General features: G+C 40.7%; 1 protein-coding gene across 2 annotated transcripts in view; it reads right to left on the reverse strand.

Annotated features, from left to right (window-relative positions):
- Window positions 1-5,459: 5,459 nt before the first annotated feature.
- rassf7a (Ras association domain family member 7a) overlaps window positions 5,460-22,829 on the reverse strand; it is a 33,513-nt gene continuing 16,143 nt past the window's right edge. For both annotated transcript variants that reach the window (XM_080868973.1, XM_080868972.1), the window contains exons 2-6: window positions 11,005-11,202; window positions 9,376-10,304; window positions 7,624-7,783; window positions 7,425-7,532; window positions 5,460-5,777 (exon numbers count right to left, since the gene is read on the reverse strand). In XM_080868973.1, coding sequence (XP_080725099.1) covers window positions 5,746-5,777; window positions 7,425-7,532; window positions 7,624-7,783; window positions 9,376-10,304; window positions 11,005-11,107 — 1,332 coding nt within the window. In that variant the 5' untranslated portion in view covers window positions 11,108-11,202 and the 3' untranslated portion in view covers window positions 5,460-5,745. The remainder of the gene's footprint in view (window positions 5,778-7,424; window positions 7,533-7,623; window positions 7,784-9,375; window positions 10,305-11,004; window positions 11,203-22,829) is intronic.

The raw sequence follows: 22,829 nt of genomic DNA on the forward strand, positions 1-22,829 counted from the left end.
TTGGCATGATCCAGTCATGTGCCAACACCATGGGTGGGACAAAGGTCAGTCTTCTTTGACATATTTTATATTTCATTCAGTCTTTTCTGATTAGACTGGGTGTAATCTTGTTTTACCATATAATTTTTAAATAGAATAATCATAGATTTTTCTAGCTCACAAGTGTTTACTCTATTACCTTTGTAATAGTTCAATTCACTTCAATTTTATTTATATAGCGCCAAATCACAACAACAGTCGCCTGAAGGCGCTTCATATTGTAAGGTAGACCATACAATAATACAGGGGAAAACAACAACAACAACCACATGACCCCCTATGAGCAAGCACTTTGGCGACAGTGGGAAGGAAAAACTCCCTTTTAACAGGAAGAAACCTCCGGCAGAACCAGGCTCAGGGAGGAGCAGCCGGTTGGGGTGAGAGAATGAAGACAGGATGAAAGCCATGCTGTGGAGCCAGAGATTAATAACAAGTGTGATTCGGCAGAGAGGCCTATTAACACATACTGAAAAGGAAATACTCATTGCATCATGGGAATCCTCCAGCAATCCCCCAGTTCATGTAATAGTCTGAGTTATTACATGAATACTGTATTTGAGTAAAGATTTAAGAATGAATTATGTTTTTTATTAAATACACAACAGAAACATACAAAATAGGAATATTTAGTTTTAAAATGTTGCTTTTTTTTTAAATAACATCTCAACAGCAGTGCAGAGTAGGAGCTCAGAAACTAGCACAGAGGAGCATGAAGGAAAGCATAATGCTTACAGTGTAGATTTTAAACAGATTTCTTCTGAAAACAGTGTGTTAAAAAAAATCTGTGGGGATTGCATGAGGTCTGATTTTAGGTGGTAGAACTGTATACCATAAAGCAGCTCTCTTTCAATATAACCCTAACCCGAATTTGAAGTCCACTACAATATGCAAGGGAGAGAAATTAAGTTATAGAGAGAGGATACGAGCATCCAGGGAGGAGAGATCTGTAGCAGGGGAATGATAGAAGGGGCAATGAGGTGATACCTCTATTATTTGGCACAATTTGTAGTTCAAATGTAATTTGTAGTTCAGAGGTCCAGATACTAAATAAACAAATAAACCAAGGCAGCTGTTTTTATAGTAACAGCTTTAGAGTGGTAGTCTATTTGAGGTCTTCATTTTTAATCAGAAAATTATGATTAGAAAAATACAGAATGACATTTTAGATGGACACAGTGTAGTCTGGCAGTAATAAACCACAAGACATTTCAAGAAAAACGCTGTTTTAGATTTAACAGTACTTAATTTCAGTAGTTTAGAGTTCACATCATCTTAAGTGGCATGAGGTCAACGAGAGGTCAAGTGCTTTGCGTCCCTTTTTAAAACCGATTTCTTTATTTTTATTGGTTCGTGCCTATGCGCTCCACAGTAAAGGTGATATTTTAAGTTCACTTGCACAAATTCATAACAGTATAGAGGGGTACACCTGCAATAACACCAAGAGGGTCTGTGCCGGATTGTATTGAAACGCCAAACTCTGTCGCCCCCTAGTGATAACTCCAATTTACACAAAATCAACTGTTACATAATGCAATGTGCGTAATCCTGATTTTCTACTCCATGTCACGGGTTATGTGTATCCTGGCTGTGAATAATCCCACAACGCTCTGACAGTCTAAGACTGATTACAAGAAAACTCCAAAACCGAAAAGTCTGATAACATCTTGGAAAGAGAGAACATGTTACAGTTTAAAAATGGGTTAATTCATCAAAGTAACATTGTTTCACTTTAACAGATAACTACAACTAATTAATCGATGAATAAATATGGGTGGGCGGGGAGGGGGGGTAATGTCATCTAATCGGGGGTCGTTCACAATCACATTGCTTTAACTCGCTATGATATTATGTCATTTGTTAGGGAGTCCTCAACTCTCCCGTCGTAAATAATTGAGAGTTTATCCCCGTCGTCGTCCTCCTCCTCCACCTCCTCGTCACCGTCAGATCAGGCTGTCATGCAGCATCCTTGGTACGTGCTCAGCCACACTCGGCTAATGGCAACACTGTACACAAGCGAGTCGAGTTCAACCACTTCACATCGTAGGGGTAGGGGCGTCTTTTATCAAACTAGTCTAAAGTACAGATATGCCACCTCCAATGGCAGCTGTCGCATCACATGATGTCTATTTAAGGGCAAAGAAACCTGTTCGGCGTTGATGCTCGCAATAAATAATCGAGCAGGGCAGGAAACTGTTAACAACATAATGGTTCATTCCTAATGTACGACGTGCAAAACTGAACGCGCCGCACCCCAACTATAACAGGAGAACTCATCCGAACAGTGCTCTTCTAAAACCCCGCCTCTCCCAGGCTGTGATTGGTCAATTATCCGTAAAAGGTGGGCCATTCAACCCCAGCGCGGGAGCCCGTTGGCTGAGCGTGATGTCAACTTCTTCCTAATTTGAATAACCAGGTCGGGTTGCAGATGCAGAGGAGTGGGCAGGGTAGGGGTAGTGCAAGTGAATTGAACTTCTGCGTCGGTGTAGGCTACACTATATTCTTAAATGCACCCAACTTTAATCATGCTCTGAGATTTATAATAGAGGAAAAAACTAGCTGGATGTTCGGATTATGAGCAGACTGGGACGTAGGCGGAAAACTTCAAGATTTTTCCTAAAAACATATTCCAAAAAGAAAACTTGGGACTGGTAAGTAGCTCTGCTTTATCTGCCACTATTCTTTATTCTCTCTATATGGTGTGGGGAACAGGCCACATATATCCTGCATGTCATTAGATGTTCTATTTGGTTACAACAGCGTAATATTGTGTTTAGGGTCGCCAAGTGTTCACGTGTGATTATATGTTAATTAGGAACTTTTTTTAATGCCAATTGAAAATGAAAGCATTATTATATATTTCCGTAATCCATAAATCGTGGGCAGGAAGCTAAGTGTAATGTCTTATTCTGGAAGAGACTAGTTTCCAGGAAACCATAGAAGATTCCATGATGATAATTTCATTATCGTGTCGTTTTGTGTGTGTAATAACTTTAAATAATTCAGCTGTTTATGACACAGCGTTTGTCTGTATTACTCCACAGATTGTGCGCGCCTTGAGGCCAAAATCTGCAGTCTAAAAGCAGGTAAGCCACTGACTAACGCACATTGTGCCAGTTTCCAGTTCCACTGTGCGTGTGACAGCGGCTAACCTGGTTTTGGGAACACCTCTCATATTTTTGACTCGTCTGAGACCCAGCCAGAGCCGGATTAGACAGACACCTGTTTACAAGCAGCCCTTGATCGTGGCCCCGTGAGCACCGCCTGGACATAAATGCTCTCCCAGTGGTCTCCATGTGTACCGTAACCTACTTCCTACTATGTTCACACAGTACCTTATTTAGGACCGTGTGGCGTTTGCACTCCCTCCTCTTTAATGCCATCATTTGAGACTCCTGGTGAGTGTTTCGTTTCTGTTTCATCTGTTGGGTTTGGATCATGTTCACGTTCACTGGTTACCAATTTGAGGTCAGGGGGCCTCCAGAGGGTTCTTCCAAGAGGTTCCTTTGGGCCCATAAGGAAAAGATGAACAGTGCTATAAAGAAACTCGGTTTCAGGACAGAATGACTAATATTATGCAATATTATGATAATATTATGCATAGTAATCAGACTATAACCATATATAGACTAACTATATTCTATATAGTGACACAACCTTACCGTGTAAGAAAATACATACGGATTGCAGCAATACAGTATGTACAATGTATGCTTGTAAGTAACCAAAGTAAAGTTTCTGCTCAAATCAACTGTCTGTGTGTTGTGCCCTGTAGTGCATTTCTTGGTGTGAGGATGTTTTATCCCCATCAGTGCATAATGACTCACAGTGACACAAAGGAATAGATAAGTGCAGTATGTCAGACTCATTAACTCATGGCCTCATTCATCATCATAACGTGTGGACGTGCAGATGCTCACTCCCATTCCAAGGAGGTTCTTTCCCAGGCAACCAGTGCCCGATGCACATGGTGAGCTGGTGAGTTTTTATATCTGAAAGCAATCAAATTTTAAGCTTTGCAGCACCTTTTATGCGCATTTGTTTGATGAGAAAAGATTTTGTCAGCACGTCGTCCTAAAACATAGTCGTAATCTGTTAATGTGCCCTTATGAGATTGGAGCCCTCAGGGTTTAGATATGAAATGGGTGGATGCCTCATTTTGCACGTGGGATGTCTGGGGTGTGGGAACATGCGTAACATTATCCTGTGATAATCTTTTTTTTAAAAGAAAGAAAAAAGTGAAGGGTCCTCAAGTAACAACTTTTCTTTTTTACATAATTTGAAGAGATCAGAATATTACTGTTAATATAGTGAAAGGAAACTATAAAGGTTCCTTTAGGAAAAGGGCACATTTTTTAATTCCTCCTATGTCCACAGGTTGGCATCAGTGTCACATGAGGCTTGTGCTTGTCCAGACACCGGGACCTAAACAAGGATTTGAAGCTTATCTAACCCTTACAAAGCCAGACAGCTCTAAATCTTCCCAGGATAATCCAGTTCCACATAATTGATCATAATATCAAAACTGGCAGTCTCATCTAATTTTCCATAATTCACAAGTCATTAAAATTGGCACAAAGCAGAAAAGGCAGATGAAAAAAAAATAAATCAATGTTTTTGATGGATGGACACAGTTTCTAATAGACACACCTAAATGGACAGACAGAAGAAAAATATTTACTCTCCCTGTAATTATACCTGCTGAGTATCAGTACATGAGAGTATTTATAGACGTCCACAGGGTTTCAGGTGGGGGTTAGCCGGAGAGAGAGGAAGGCTCGCGTCACTCAGTGTGTGACAGCCAGAATATTTACCCTCCAGAGTAAACAAAACAGGAAAGGGGTGGAGCACAAATGTGTCGTGCCTTTTTGTACAGGGTGATTCTTATTACAAATTACATAACAATCAAACTACAAATTGCATAATAATTTAGCACGTCTGCAATTTAACGACACAAGACACTCGATGCACCTGACCTTGTTGTAGTGAAGCAATGGCATCTCCTCTAGTGGAAAGAAAAGAAAAGCCACTGATTAAACTGACATCATCAGTGTCAAAGGAACGCCAACATTATTTACAGCTAAACAGATCATAGAGCAATGCTCCTGTTCCTGTTTTTAGTTTCATATAGATGCACTGTGTGACTGCATCCATAACAGGAACAGCTGTGATGCATAGACAAGCAAGGATGCGCTTTGTGAACTTTGGAAATTATTGTGCACTCTCACATCATGTACTGTACCACCCACTATGAGGAAAACATGCATATTTCAGTACATATAATATATTCATAATGCACTTTGCATGCTGTGTGCCACTGTCCTTTTTAGAAAGTGGATTCTAATGGACTGCACCATTTAAAGAAATGTGTCTGTAATAAAATTTGAACAGGAGTGTAGCAAAAACCAGTCAGACAATAAAAGTTTATCTAAAACACTGTGGACATTTTATTATATTTAAATACATAGTTATTGCAATAATTTCTCTAGGTCAAAGGTTCCTAATTATTTTACATTTCATACAGATACTCTGCAGTGTTTACAGTAGGAAAACTCTGTAAATATATTTGTCTTATTTATATACATATATATATATATATATATCATGGTATATTGAAAAAATAAATGAGCGTTACAAAGGAAAGGGTTAAATAAGAGGTGATGGTGACAGAACAGTGAACAACTTTTCCTTGGCCCTGCGGTCCATGTTTTATCTCCATGACGAGTCTCGGGATGTCAGGACTGCAAGACACAAAAATATATGGGGATGATGATCCCTTTGTATTGAGGGAAAGAAAAAAATAACACTTTTCAGCTAAGACACAACACGAGAGATTTGGGTCAATCAAGATATTCACATAACCCTATGAGAAACACAGATAGACCCAAACCCAGTCACTGGGTTCATTCCTGCTCCCACAAGGCTTGAGCACCATGACTGTAGTTTTGCAGTCAGATGAGTATTATTGAACACACGCAGTTTCAAGCTGTGTCTATAACAAGCACTGGGATGCAGTCTGTTTCCAAAGGAGAGAGAATTGATATAACCCCAAAAAGAAAACCGCATCACACAGCAGAAGGTAAAGAGAGTGCACACTTCAACACACGTCACTTTGACCTGTCAGCAAACAGACACATACAAAGATAATATAATGAGATATTACGTGCTAAGACACAATAAATATTGATTTAAGGTGGTTTGCAGGATCACTTATGGATGATAGCTCCCATTGTTTGTTTGATTGATGATTGTTATTGGAATCTACGTATGTGAACTAAGCCGATCCTAAATCTACAGCACACTGAGGTACAGTGCGAATTGTGACAGGTCAAATGTTAAGTGTGACGAAAGCAAAGGAACCAGGCGGATTCATTCCAGTGGAGGAAAAGAAAAGCATCTTAACAAACCCTGGTCCTGTGGCACTACTTTTGAAATGAATCTCTTCTTTTAGCATGAAGTTTGGCAAAAATGGACTTGCGAGAGATACAAGCTCACCAAATACGATTCACTGTCTCCAGAAAGAGAGCAGGAAGATACCATTTCTTTGCAGGCACACAGGGACCAAGGCTTCACATGGGAAGAGAATGGGACAGTGCAATATATTTTGCAGAGCCCTCGTAAAAGGCTCTTGCTCTTTGGTCAAGCATCACCAAAGTACAAGGCATTGTATAGATACATCCCTCTTATAAATAGTATCCATACATAAAAGGCAAACTGAAATTACATTGGTGGCATGTATTTTCATGTCAAGAGTAAAAAAACAAAAAACAAAAACAACAAACACAATCAGAATGCCTGCCACAGTAATTCCCAGTGCGATTGCTGTGTTACATGGAAATACTTTGAAAAGCAGCTGTTGATAGTCGATTATTGACTCGAGGGTGGAAAGGCCACTCTGTTATTACAGAGGAGGGGAAAAGGGTTAGCAGCAAATCCCTAAATGCATTAAAGGATAACAAAAGCAGCTACTGTTAGTACAGAAGCATATAGTAAGATGCGGAGAACAAGGTGTAAGGGAAATTGACAGAGTAAACAGACCCACAAAAGTTAAAGCATACAGGAATATGTGACAAATTGGATGGACTTCTAAGAATACTGTAAAAAGCTGAGGACAAGAATCTGCAGAAGACTGAAAATTAGCCATAGAGGTCTTTATGTCTTTAAATGTAGAGCAGAGGAAAGCTGCTGGGAAGCAGCAGGGACAGCCACCATAGGGATGCTTCGACTACCCAACACCATAAACGACAGCTGTAGCCCGAAACCCAATCAAGCTGGGGTAGAAAATATGGCAGGGGTGAGGGGCTCTGGGACCAAGGGATGGACAGAGCAGGGCAGGAGAGGAGCAGGGTTGTGGACTTGAGAAGCAGCGGGGTCTCACACATACACACCCTCAGGGTTGAGGCTGGACACTAGAGGGTTTTGAAGGTTGCGTGGATGTCCCAGGAACTGCTTTGCAGTAGGACGAGGTGGAGATTCAAATTGAATTACACCCTGATCTGAGTTAAAAGAAGAAATATCTTTAGATGACACAAATCAAGTATACCATAACATAATATTAATATTTGAGGGATTGTTTTGTTTCCTTACTTCCATCCCTGTATCCATCCTGTAGAAATTGCTCCAGTTGCTCCTGAAGCTCTGTGCGTGAGTTGGTTTGAACAGGCAGGACACCCGCCTGTTGAATAAACTGCTGCAGGTTACACTGCCTCAGCTCCTTATTCAGTTCCTCCAGCTCATCCTGTTTGTCCTGAAATGGGAAGAATGTGGATCAGTGAGAGAAATCTAAGACAAGTATTTTACCTGTAAAGGAAAGTGGGTGCAGCATATAAAACTATTACACATTTTCAAGTATGGATGCATATTTAAGGATGTTTAGTAGTGGGTATATGTCCCATCTGCACAATTGCAGGGACAATTTATCACTGCATTTATAAATGAACGTTTTTTGCTTTCACCACAAGGGGGCACTAGACTCTAAAAGTCTCCCTTCCAGTCACTGATTAAGATTACTGCCCATCACGTCACTAGACAGTTTCAGTTGCAATGAATAATCAAATCACCACAAGTGCCATGAGACTTTTTCTGATTCAGTCAGATTTAAGCAGCCTGATGCAAACTTATAAATAGATACTGGCCAAAGCTCATTTGCTTTTTCCCTTTAAATCTGTCTTCAGATGCCTTCAGATTACTGAAAAGCTGGTGTTCAAGAACATTGTGAAGCAGTGGCATCACCTTTAGGCTCGCAGACTGAACTCAGGTGCACACAAACAAGCCAATAAGTGTGTGTCTCTGAGTAATTGATGTTGGACCACAACATTCTGGTGAGGCAGTTCATACCTGCAGGTCTTCCTCCATTAGTCTGATGGCAGGAACACTGTGCTCATCACCACCAACACTTTAAAGACTCGGCTGGCTGCCTCAACCGATCAGCTGACATAGACCCTTTCCATTACTACGAACGGAGGTTTATTATACCCTGTCAGGTTAATATTTCATTTACAGGAAATACTGGTTTCTCATTCCCTCCATACAATTACTGTCTGGGTGGCAAAATGCCTTTGGCGCTACTTTTGGATTATAAGCACTCACAGTGCTGTTGGTTACCTGTTATGACCTGGTGTTTTTATACAGGCATGTACAATTCCCCCCCCCCCCCAAAAAAAAATCTCTGTTCCGCAGCAAAATGTTTCATGACAAATGCATCCCCATTAGCATGAGTGACGATATATTTTGATATTTATTGTGGCCTACAGGACAAAGAATGGGACACTCTGGGCTTTCAGTGCATGAGGATTTGAAAAACTGAACTATCACTATCATAGAGGAAACACACGTTTCACTTCAAACTGATGAAGCCACATCTAAGACAACCAAAAGCAAACTGACTTTCTAAACTACAACACGCTGAGGCTGAGAAATAGATCCAATAAAAGAGGCTTTTGTTCTACAAATCAAATCTTTTTAATATTTTTTTTAAATCTATAAACAATACAATATGCATATATAAGCCGACATAATATAAACACAGTCAGTAACCACGTATTTAGAAAGTGCGATACATAAAAGATGATACCTGCTAAACCAGTTAAGCTAGGTTGTAAATAGCTCATGACAATGAAGCACTTTCAGACATGGTAGAATATGAGCATTCAGCAATCATATTACTGCAGTTTCATCAATATGCACGAGGCTTCGTGACGTACTGTTTATTGGAGTGTATAACATGAATACTGTTTTGAGTAATACAAAAAAGGGTATGGACTGCACCCCTGAAATGACAACAGAAGGGCTTGTGTGGAGTTACAGCCCTTTTTCTAAAGCACAGACCTCTCTCCTTACCTGCAACAGAGACTCTGCTTTCTCCAGAGCCTTGTCAGTCTCAGATAGCTGTTCCTCTAGCTCTGTCCCATGTCTCTCTCGACTTTGTAACTCTTCCCTTACAGCGTCAAACGACTCCTCAGGTCCTGTGGCTTTCCCTTGTGTCTGGGTTTCCCGCTGGATCTCTTCCTCCAGCTGAGCAGAGCGAACTGAGAATTCATGGAGCCGCCGTCCACAGTCATCTAGCTTTGTATGGAGCTCTCCAAGCTTCCTTCGCATTCCTCGCTCGCTTTCTACCTCGGCTTTTAGCTCCTCCTCCCAGTACTGCTCATGTGCAAGCTCTGCCTGGTTCCTTCGCATTGCTTGCTCCAAAGCGTCCATCTCGTCTTGCAAACGAGCATCAGAAAGAGGTGAGGGACATGGAGATGGGTAGGGACGCTCCCAGGTGTGTGACTCCCTCTCTAGGGCTTCTAACTGGGCCTCAATGGCTCTTAGTCTCTCCTGTTGCTGAAGAACTTTCCTGAATACTTCATCTTTTGAAGGGCCTATAGGTAGTGAGGGAGAAGGGGATGACATATGAGGGGACAGAGGGCTGGATGAAGGAGAGGGGGAGGCTCTTTGTTCTGGAGAGTCCCGTGGAGACCTCTTAAGTTGTTTGGCCTTGGTCTTAGGAGAGGTGGAAGGCCCCAAGTTAAAGGTCAGGGCTTTTTTAGGCTGGCTACGTTTCAAAGGCTCTGGTTCAGGATGCTTAGGCAATGGAAGGGGATTAGGTCTCTCTTGTTTTGAGCCAGGTCCATCACTGCTGCTGGGGCCAGTGCGACGTAGAAAGAACTGAACTTCATTGCCATGTTGGCCCAACTTTGCGAGAGACTCCAGAGGCCTCTCTGTGGCCAGCAGCTGCCTTTCTGTGTCCCTTAGACGCTGAATAAGAACATAACGGCCTGTCTGACCTGTGACAAAGACAGAAAAAATAAAGAGTGACTATAAAAAACCTCCTACCCTAAATATTTCCATACAAAGAAGTAGCACACCAATATTTTTATTCCTAAAAAATGATATACATCAGTCAAATTTTTTGTATTCTTAGTTGCTTCTCTCTTTTATTTTTAATAAAACTGTGGGGTTATGTCCTCGTACCAATTCTAAATAATGAACAAATGACATCAGATGCATTATGACGATGCTGATATGTCTAAATCTCTGCCTCTGTGGACTGGAATAAAAGGCAGCTGCGTAAGAGCCACACAACATGTGAAAAATGTTCAAATAAACTGAAGTTTCCACAAGGACCTTGAAATTAGGACAAACCCTCCCTAATGACTTGGCAAGCAGCTTGCTCATAGAAGGAGGAGAGCGCTAAAACTGGAGTTCTGTTCAATCCTACCGCAGCGTATAGCTCAAATAAAGCCGGAGGATATAGGGACAGAGTGCCGGCTCAAATTCAAACTGACCTGCTGACAATCCAGCAGCGTACTTGATTTGGGTCAGCGGAGAGCAAAAAGGTTAATAAAGAACAGGATGAGGGCAATTCTGCGATGCTTCAGTACACTTGTTTGTGTATGCATAAAAATCTAAATGCCAAGCTTTTATCTAAGCAGGCTTAAAGATAAGCTGGTGTCATGAAATGATGACAACGTTTGAGGTACTTACCAATGGCCTGTGCTAGAGCAATGACCACATCCTGACAGGAAGTCTCCTCGGACAGACCGCAGACAACCCGCACTACTCCATCCACCCACACTTTGAGCTCCATCTGGGACTGATAGGGTACGGTGAAGGGTAAGAAAGTCTTCAGAGCAGATCAGTTCAGCTTGGCTTTCCTCAGCTTACCACTGCATGGCACTAACTCTGTGAAAAAAAAATTAAACAGCAGAGAAGAAAGTAAGAGGTGTGCTACTGTAACAAAGTTTCCTCAAAGTAACAAGAATACCCAGCAAACAAAAACGTGAGCTCAATGTGCTTATGTAATCCAACACCAACACATGGGACACAACTTGTTGATAACCTAAACATGATGCATTGAAAGCGTTGATGTACAGTACATATTGCCCTCACTTACTGTACGTTTTGTAGAAATACCAGTTTATACAACAAACAGCACTGACATCCAAAATCTGCTGTGCTGAGACATGGATCATGGAATTAGAAAAGACTGGCAGCTGATGGGTACAGCGTTGTGGCGTTTTATTAAGTTCCCAGTGGTTAGTTAAAAGCCCGGCAGTATCGTGTGGACCTGGGAGCATAAATGCCAATCTGTAACCCAATTAAACGCTCTGCTGCCCTCCTTCAAAGCCGTTATGATAGCTTAGTGCCAAGGGGAACAGACAGGGAAAGTGGAGCAACTCAAGTGTGTCTATGTTTTGAAGAGGGTGTTTGGGAGTGTACGAAACATAGCAGGAGAGATGGAACAAATGTGTGTACGTGTGTTCAGTTTGACGGGCCTCAGCAGGACCACAAGTAGGTTTCATCAGACTTCCACAGTTGATCAGCGGGTAGTCTAAAACACGTCCAGGCAGCAGGTTTAACCTAAAGAAATTTCATTATGTGCAGTCCTGCTGTCAGTCTGTACTTTTACAGCTACACTTCAAAACAAGGTAATAAAACACTGTCGTACACATAAAAAGGCCTCAGGCAGAGTTATCTGTAAGGACTTGGCACAGCAAGTGTAGCCTAGGTGGGTAAAAGGCAACTCTTTACCAAACAGTGTGACAGATGGTGTTCTCTTTCTGTCTGTCTCTCTGGTTTTCAATGGGAGGTGTTTAAAACTGAGCCCCAGCATTCACCATGGCCTTCCTTCAATGCTCCACTGACTATTGGGAGCTGCTCTGGAGGAATGCACTGACTTCATCTTCCAGCCGGAAGAATTCCTGTTTTTCGTAACAAAGGCCTTGCCCCACCCTTCCTCTGACCTGCCTGGTCCACACTACCATTACTTCTGCGCTGTTTAGATGCCAAACAAGAACTCTGCTCCCCGGCAAATACAAATACAGGCCATTTACCATTTGTTTGGCATCTAAACAGCATCACAGACCCGATGGATGTGGCAACAGCATCCCAGAATGTGGCACCAAAACACATAGCTTAGAGATTGATCACATACAATGAGATCATAGGAAATAAAGCGGGAGATAGTGATGGATGATCACACGAGGTAAAAATTATTTGGATGAAACGTGTATGATGATTTCATCTGGAATGAAACCTGATATGAAAAAGGGAGTGCTTATCAAACTCCAACGCCAGAAATGTCAACGCAAGCAAAGATGTCAACGCTCTTCTTTGAGTGGGCACACGGTGTGCTATGTTGTAATGCACAATCAAGCTTAACAGGTTGACAGAATGTGTAGACAATCGTTTATTTTAGCTCTGAGGCTTTTTATGAACACATACATATGAACTTGAAGAAACATTCATTTTCAAGCATGGGAATGAAAACTAAAGGCTGGAAACCAAACTTTAATTTATAGGAAGGCACCATCATGGATCGGAAACAACCCTGAGAGAAACAGAAACGGAGCTAAAGGAGAGGTTGAGCTCTTGACATTAAGGCTTATTCTGCAACTTCTTCGCAGCACCTCATCTAAAACTTCCTACATTAGACATCCAAGATTTTTATGCACCATAACAATCAGATTAAATGAGAATACAAACACAGAAACATCTCCCAGCACAGAATGTCACTCTCCCGTGATATTTAGCTCTTGTACCTCCTGGCTAGTGAAATGTGATAAACTAACAGGAAACAAACGGGCCTGTTAGTCTCAGGTTGCTGTCTATTCTTTTTGTCAAAGGCAGAGCAACACTGACAACCAGACATCCGCCTGACCCAGCTCATTTTCTCAGAACAGCTCTGGAGTCCTGTGTCAGTTCTCGTGGAAAAACAGGAGGAGGAGAACCAAAGGTACCATTAAAAACATGGACTAAAATCACCAAAGATAAAGAGTGGGAATACACTGACAATATAACACATAAATATGCAAATGCTATGGACAAACACCAGCTGCAGTTTGCTGTGCACATGTTATGAGCCTCTAAACATGCTAGAGCCTGATTTGAGCCTATTACAGATATCAGCTGCCTTATATATTGCCTGACACACATCTTATGTGTGTCTTGTAGAACAGAGTCCAGTTGGCAATAGTTATTCAGGCAGCAAATCCACTGTTTCCAATAATCTCAGGACTGTCTGGCAGCACATGCAGCAGAGTAGCATTCACAGCTGAGCAGATGGTGGTGTGAAGGCAATCACTCAGAGTCATCCTTCATTTATTTTACTTTGTGAGCTTTATTACTTCACTATTACACCTAATAAGGCAGAAAGGACAACAAAAGCTTGTAAATCAGCAGGAATAAAAGACAACGAAAACATAAATAATTAAGCTTAAATGTACTCAACATTCTCCAACGCTTCACTTGGCAAACTATCAAGGTTAATGAATCCGCGTGAGTGACTCATTCTAAATGTAGGAAGTGACTCTCCTGTTGTGTAGTTGCTGCAGCAACAGAAAAGTAAATGTTTTTAGTGTTACGAATCAGTTTTGTCCCCACATGGGAATTAAATTCCAACCGTACACCTTAAACTCACATTGACCCACCCTACCCAATTCTAATGGAAAAAAATAATAATAATACACCACCACATACCCTACTTTACCCATGACAAAAAACAGGTTGCAATTTTCACTGAAACTCTGACCAGTCACAAATCCCCTGAAGAGAAATAAACAGTAATCAATAATCTCTGACTCCAAGCTCAGATAAGAACACACTCACAAAAGAGCCACTTGAGGAGCTCATCTGGTGAATTTCACAAGGAATACACATAAGTCATTTTTATATAATGAAAGATAAAAAAAGACAGTGACAGTGCATAAATGAGAAAGCCAACGAATATGTAAGAAAAAATGCTGACAGTTTAAAAAAAAAAAAAGAGAGTGGTAGAGAAAATGTGCCACCCTTATTATCACTCATCCATCTAGCAAACCTGCTTTGTGTCTTTCATCACCCTGTCTATGCCTCTGTTTGTGTCTCTTCAATACAGGTCTCCCATCTGCTTTGTAAATTTGACTAAAAGAAAAAGTGGCTTTTATCACAGCACTGCAAATACACAAGGCTTGATCTGTCTCAAGCTGTGAACTGATGGGAACTTAAAGCCTAGATTATACTTGGTTGCATATACGGACAGCGGGAGACCAGAAGACCGAGTTAGCCACTCCTGTTATACTTCTTTGAAGTCCGCTTGAAATTTGCTGCCTGGACGCATGCGTAGTTGGTGCATTGTAATGTAAATTCTCCACAAACGAGTCCACGCTGTCAATCGACCACCTTGGTCGTGGTCCGATGACAACATTTACGTCAGAAGGACCCAAACCCCCCCCCCCTAAAGTTCAAACATTTGAGGCTGCTCAGACAGGAATCAAGTGTTTTGAAAGACACCCAATCTCCAAATCCCCTTTTTTCCTACATACATATAAACACACAAGACATGTAAAGACATAAAAGCTGACACTCAAGCACAATGCACTTGGTTTGATGCAGCTGGGCAGACACACCTTAACCTTCAATTTCCTTTCTAAAGGTCTGAACAAGTCATTTCTGTTAGTCATACACAATATTAGGAAACCTGCGGAAACAAAAGCTTTGCAGAAAAATTCCAAGCAGGGTTAATAATGTACTAGAGCTCCTAAATGCTCAAGGCTACGTGTGGGTGTGTAATATGAATGTGAGTGTGTGTGCAGGGGCAGTACACAACCCTGTGTCATGCACATGCAGTGGTCAAAGGTTGGGAATGCATGCCTGTATATGTTTGGGAGTTCACAAAAAGAAGACAGACCGTGTAGGCTTATCTTTATAAGAATCTGCTCCAGCTCTGAGTAAGGGCAGCAACACGAGTCTGAGGAACAATGGCAGGAGTAACGGGCAGAGTTTACATCGCATTTGTCAATGGATCGTAGCAACAAATGCATGCAAACATTTATCCCTATCAGTATACGCAGGGGAAATAAGACCCTGTCCCACGCTTTTTTACATGTATATAATAGGATAAATATTGTTGTTAAAGGACAATTAAGAGTACTGGGAGAAGCTAGGCCCTCAGTGCCACTCTGTTCCAGGTTGGCAAAGACAAACACTCAAAGAGACAGCAACACGCTGGCACAGAACAGCCTGGTCTCATCTAAACTGCAGAGAGACTATTGTTGCTCTGGTTCTACACTCAGCAGACAATGCTGTCTCTTTTGTGGCCTCTGGCATCGCTGAGTCGTCTGACACACCAGCTTTTACTGCCATTCTGGAGTGTTACCACAGATAAGCACTGTTACCACCAATAAAATGGAATACAGATATTTTATTTCATTCTGCCTGGCTTCCTTGTTTCGCATTCTTTGTCACACCTCCTCCTATTTCATTTTTCAGTATCTACTACGTCAGCACAGGTTATGTTCCACAGAAAGATGAGAACAAAAAGTTCTATGACACAATCAGTTGAGAACAGCACTAAAAATTGTTCACAGTGGCAGAAAAGTGTTCTTTAGCCTCAGCAAATAGAACTGGTTTTACATGTTGAAATCTCAATTGTCTTGCACACTGGCTGCAAAAGAGTTGCAACGGACACAAACTAAAAAATGGAAATGTTCTTAATTTACACATTAAACTGTTCATGTATTCACTGATAAGGCCAATGATAGGTCATATCTGAACAGGAGAACTATGACGGAAAAAGCAACTGAATTTAAAGACAAAAAAAAATCATTAGTAGTCCCAGTACCCATACATTTAAATCTCTCTTCTTCCACCTGCACATTTTTAACTAAAAGTTGCCTCTGGGATTGAACTGTACTGTACTGGATAAAACATCTGTGCAATCCCAGATCAACTCAGCCTTCAGGCACAATTAGAAGGTATTCAGGGAGTTGCTTTAAATTAATAACGCTAACAAGCCTAGCCTAGCCTCATGTATTTATCAGCAGCGATTGTATCTTTAACAGAGCTCCTTCCAAACCTTACATGATGAAAACATGTAAGAAACGCTTTCTAAATTCTCCAACGGACACCAGCAACTCCTTTGCATAAGTTATTATCAGCAGGGACCAAGTGCCAGCAGCAGACAGAGGCACACTGAGTATTGTGAGGAAAGTGCTGTAGATTTACAAGGGGTGAGGGCTTCTACTGCACAAATTAACACTAAAGTTTCCATGTATACACACCTCACTAGTGGTCAATAAGTTTGTTTAGGTGCTAGGAAAGCAACTCTAAAAAGGGTCAGTAAGTGACACATGGAAACATTTCTTCTACTTTTGAGAATAAACATTGGTTTCCTCTTGCAAAGTCACATTTAATTTAATGCGAGCATTAGGGTAGCCTTATGTGTAAAATTATGTGTGACACTGATGGTGACACTTCTTCCTCACAGTCCAGGGCCAGGCTCCAGACACGATGTTTGCTGATTAGAGACTGAACAATTGCCTGGGTTTCTACTAGCAAAGCTTCAGTGAAGCTTCAACACACGTGATGAATAATGCAGTTTTTCACAGTACATTATTTTGGTAAATATTTCTCAGAAAAAAGTCCAAGTGCTTGTTACTGACAAGCCCTTTTGAAAATGCCCCCTGTCTGCCTGTGTTTCTACTCCATTGACATGCTAATGACTGAGCGCAAAAGAATCAGAAACAGCATTAATAAGCTTTGGTTGTCATACTTCCATACAGGGATCTGTCACTCCAGCCTTTTAGCCTTCTCCATTATAATGATTACCTAATCCAAGTGTGAAATCTCAGTGAAAGTGGATCAGTGGTTCATTAACACAGGCAGAACCTTTGCAAGGGCAAATATAGGAAACAATATAGTATTAATAGAATCAGAGTAGTTATAAAAAGCTGCTAAAAATGAGCTTCATGAGGGTGATTATACACATTTAAAAAGTTGATCTTGATATAGATTAGTTATGTCATTTGCTTTGCTCTTTTTTAAATGTTAACTCTAAATCAGATGGTGCAACTCACTGCATCATACATATATCTAAAATAAAATACAAGCTGTCCTTGCGTTAAGCATGCAACTGATGATCAGTGAGAGTTTACAGCTTAAACTCAATTACTTCCACTTGAAGGACACCTTGAAATGGCCGTTCAGAGTCTTGCCATCACCCTTGGCAGTCAATACCCCTGCAGTCACACTGTGTAAAAACAGCACTTAGTGTAAAATCCCACTCACCGTGAATCACCAGCAGCACTCACAGTGACAAATCGTAACCTGCCCTTAACCACAAGGGAGGAAGAGCATATGTAGATGTCATACAAAGAACATTTGTTCAAATTCAGTTCTTGAAATTATAAATTCTCGCCCAACACCAGCCTGGAGAGGCTCCAATCCTAACGCGATTATGAATTTGAAAAGCGATGAAAACAAAATGGACCGATGGCCCAAGAAAGTAGGTTTTGCTTTTATTATTCTACTCTGGAAATTTAAAGAACTCGTGGCACAATTTTGGATTTCACTGTAAGCCAATAAACTAGACACCTATAAGCACGTGGCCACAATAGTTTACACAGGCCTGGCCGCAATACAACAATACTGCATTATTCACCGCACTGTGATGAATACTTACTCATACCTGATTTGGCAGTCGCCATTCACTTATTTGCTTCAAGCCTGGAAGCCGAGCGGAGGTGAATACATTACAGGGGACATATTTGTTTGCGCTGACTCATGGATCTGCCCATAGAGCCAGCAGCTAATGGTGAGAATGATAATAAAGTCCTTTTCACATAGCCAATGAGAGGTCAAGCAAAGCTGGCCTCCACTGAGAGCTCAGCTCAGGATGACTGGTTTGGTTGCCTGCAAGCTGAGCCCTGCAAGCACAGGAGTTTATATTGTTGGGTGAGCCATAGAAGAAGACTTTCTGACTGCTGATGGGTACCCATATGTAATTATATACTCCCAACCTGACTCAGCAGTGCTTGCCAGGGAAGGAGGATATCACTCTGTTCCCAGCCAAACTCATATAAAACACATAGTAGTGGCAGACCCACTTATATAGGATGCGCAATAAGTACATGGTCATATATAGCCTACGAACAGACACGCAGAAGAAGATATTCAGTTAGCAGATAGACTAAATAATACGTTACATGAGAATAAGTATAGACACCAGGGAGCCTGACTCAAAAATGATTATGCTTGAACCCACTAATTTAACAAATGCAATTTACACAGTACATAAGTGGAAAATTTGTAGTCTTGAATTTTCCAGCACATGTTATTTATGTGCCCATGTGCCCATGCATGTGCCATTGAGGAGGAAAGCTATCCTCCAGTGTCACAAGTTTGACGCTAAACTCATTAGTAATTTAAAGGTCGCTTCCATGTCTGCTCATATCAATTATTTACTCTTGTTTTTTTGTTTTCTCGTTTGTTTTTTTTCCCTAGATCTTAAAGCAAAATCAGAATAAGGCCTCGAATGCAAAAGAGCAAAACAATGATTAGGGTTGACAACATGCAATCTTTATAATTAAGTATTGAGCCCTGTCTAATTACTTTTTATCATTTGATATGATTAACTGTATTTAAAGTACATGGAATTAGTAACTCCTTTGACTTTAGAGCCTCCGAACTGAGAGAGGTGGTGTTTTGTTCATCACACTCTACTAAGTCCATGCAATCCATGATGCAACATACACTCGTCAGTCCTTATATAAGCTGAAGGGAGTTACCATTAGTTGCTCAAGTTTGAAGAAAAAAAAAAAATTATATATCTATCTATCTATTAGGGGTGGGGGAAAAATCGATACCGTGTAGTATCGTGATATTTTGTTTGCTAATAATGTATCGATACAGGGACAGCAGAAAACGATATTTTGTTACAAAAAAAGTTTTTGTGCTCTGACTTCAGAGCATGTTGATCAGCTCCTTTTTCTGAGCAAGAATCTTGACATTCCTTCACTGTCCAAATGTGTTTAACTTTTTTTGGCAGCAATAAACATGACAGTTTACTTATTTTAATTTAAGACATGTTTTATTTTAATTAAGTTTAAAACTTTTTTATTTAATGTAAAATTATATTTTGTTTTAATTTACTTTCAAATTCTTCAGTTGCTGAAGGGGCTGCATAGTTTTCATAAATTGCATAGTTCAGAATAGCTATAATTGTACCAGATGGTTGCATTCAGTTAAGTTGGACTAGACTGTAATACAAACCGTTCCGTTTGTCAACAATAAAACTGACTGAAATGAGAGAAAGACTGAGTGCGAGACTTTAATATTAGATAAAATGAATATTGATAAAGTTTACCTTTATTTACAGAATCTGAATATCGCAGATATTTAAAAAACAAAAAAAAACAAAAAAAAAAAACGCAATAATATCATATCGTGCGTTAAGTATTGTGATAATATCGTATCGTGGGATGTATGGTGATTCCCACCTCTACTATCTATATATCTATATCTCTATATATCTATATCTATATATCTATATCTGTGTTGCAGCAACAAAAATAGCACAAAAGAAATCTCAAAGCATCAGATCATCATTATCAACACACCCGTCCATCACAGGTCTGTTTGCCTGTTAGGTGAGGCAGTTATTACTTAAGGATACAGCAGGTGCTCATTCTTGCACAGGGATGAACTATTACAACAAAAAACACACAACTCCAGCACATACATCTCTCTGTGTGAAGCATGTTTTCACAGATCAAAGTGAGGAATTCCACTTGTCTCTTTTTACAGGCCGTGAACATTACATGGGCAGTTCACATGTGTCTACTATAGCTAATGCAGTCCATTCACTGCTGGTTTTGATTAGACTCGACTTTGAAACTGAAAGCTGGGTCCCGACCGTGACAATCATTGAAAGACAGCCAGAAAGTTTGAGAAGCAGCCACCAGCTGTACAAATTAACATGTTATTCCATCGCTAAGGACCTTCAGCTATGCAAAACATTCATCCTCACACCTTTACAGTATTTACCTAGGGAGTTTCAACATGCCTGGCCTTTAGCTAGGAATACAGCACAGCCATAGAGTGAGAGCAACCAAGAGTGTGCGTGTGCGTGTGTGTGGCTGTGTGTAAGTAAAACTAAAGGTAGAATATTGCAGCAGGACCTTGTTAAGTCTTGCTACAAAGATAAGATCTGCAGGAAAGGAGATTCATTCCACAAAGACGCTATTTGTGTACGCTAAGATAAAGGCTCCTAAGGGGTTAAACAGGTAAACAAACAAAACATCAGTCAGAGAGTGGAGCAAATAAACATTAAAAGATAAAAAAAAGATCCAGAGTAACTTAGGGAGTACATTCAAGATATATATATTTAACTATTTAAATAAAATAAATAAATAAAAAACACGCTACATTTTTAGATACCTTACTTTAAAAATATATGCTTATTTTTACAGGATAAGTCAAACTCTGAGTAAGTACAGAGAAGATCAAACAATACAATTGAAATTGATACGAGCTTTCAGACCTGTTTCTTATACGCAGTGCTCTTAATAGTATAATTTTGAGTTTTATACTCAACTGCACAGAAAGTGAACGATGAAATACCTGTGTTGCAAGCAGATCATAAGGTTCAGATGATTTATAGTTTGATGGGAAGGTGGTGTCACGCATGACTTTCTCTCCCCATCATTACTTTGAGAGGAGTAACGACGATGCCCGAGCAGTGCAGCAGACGGATGTGTGCATCAGAAAAAAGTAGGAGAGCAGGGTGCCGATTTCCAACATCCTTGGAGCACCTTTGGGACTAAGATCTTCCACATGATCACCACGGTGATCTTTGGTATGGATACACAAGTATATACACAAACTGACAAGGATCCTGTGGCTGAGTATACTTGTGAGAGATATGTTAGCTACCCTTTTGGAATAACAAGGACAACAAGGACAAGATGGAACAATGACGAGGTGTTTCTTAATGAAGGAATATTAAAAGTAGCAAGCATAAAGATGGAAATACCAAATGTGAGATATATCAAAATAAAACTTACAAAAAATATATATCTTATAAATAACACTTATGACATGCTCCACTTTTGAGGGTTTTACCCAGATAAGATATCCAGGAAACTCAGTAAAGTTAAGTCTTGGAGCAGGGCCCAGGTATGACGGTAATCTGATGCTGAAAATATGTCTGTATCTTTCCTATATCTGCTTATCGCTCTGGATGAAATAAAGGACCAGTTTTGGTGTCTCTGTCACAGGGTTAAAGGAAGTGCAGTAAAGTAAACTGTACAGGTGATGAAGACTCAACTCCATAGGGTTGCATGAAACGTACTGATACTGCTTACAGCAAGAGTAGGCAACTCCAGGGCTCAAGTGTTGGTGTCCTGCAGGTTTTAGATGTGTTCTTGATCCAACACAGCTGATTAAAATGGCTAAATTACCTCCCCAACATTTCTTGAAGTTCTCCAGAGGCCTGGGAATGAACTAACCACTTGATTCAGGTGTGTTGACACAGGGAGATATCTAAAACCTGCAGGACACCGGCCCTCGAGGCCTAGAGTTGCCTACCTCTGGCTTACAGGATCATTAGACTCTTGTAACTTTGTTTACTTAGAACCTGTTTTTGTACTTCAATCAAAATGAAGTAGCAATATTATGTATAGGCTGTAATGTTGTCATGTTTGGTGTATTTATAAGAGGATGTATAAGCGAATCTCTCAGACCAAAAGTTTCCAGAGAATTTTTGTTTTACCTACATCTACCCATGAGCAATGGTGGTTTGTTTTGCATGTTTTATGCTTGATCTACCATATCAACATTCAATGACAGGTCTACCGTCAAGCCTCTCAGCATGATGGGCAAATCTGTCAGATCCACCTGCCTCTCTCCTGTCCTATATGATGATTTACTATCTCTGCTCCCAGAGGCAGATATTTTTTTCGCTTTCTTGTTGGAGTCTTGACCCCCCTCGTGGACCTTTCCAGGTCCCCCGGCTGAGGCACCGTGTTATTTACTGCCCAGAGAGCTCTGTGTGCAGAGAATCGGTATAGCATGGCTGGTTCAGCAAGGGAGCAACTTGCTGCTTGCTCGCTCACTCTCACACATATTCACAGATTCACACAAACACAAACGGTCACATGACCATCCTAGCGGGAATAAGATGTTTACCGCAGTATAATGACTACACATTGAGTGTCTGTCCATGCGTCTCAAGCCTACAAACAGACACAGATTGTTCATTACCTCAGCAACAGTAACCTGCCACTGGTGTCAAATAGCGACAGGAAATAAGACGCTATTGGTTTGACAATGTCACAAGAAGTTTATCCTGATAAGACATGAAAACATTGACTCAGATGAACTTTATAGCCAGCTGGGCTTACTTGGGAACATATCCTAAGGTGGACCAAGTCTGCATGGTTCTGAGAGTAGATGGCTTTAGGTAACCTCTGACCTGAACATGTTAGATGAATGAAGGGAGATTGTGGCTATTTGTGTCACTCGGTGACCTCGAATTATTTCAACAGCTTCCC

Source organism: Rhamphochromis sp. 'chilingali', assembly GCF_963969265.1.
Source record: "Rhamphochromis sp. 'chilingali' genome assembly, chromosome: 2".
NCBI lineage: Eukaryota > Metazoa > Chordata > Actinopteri > Cichliformes > Cichlidae > Rhamphochromis > Rhamphochromis sp. 'chilingali'.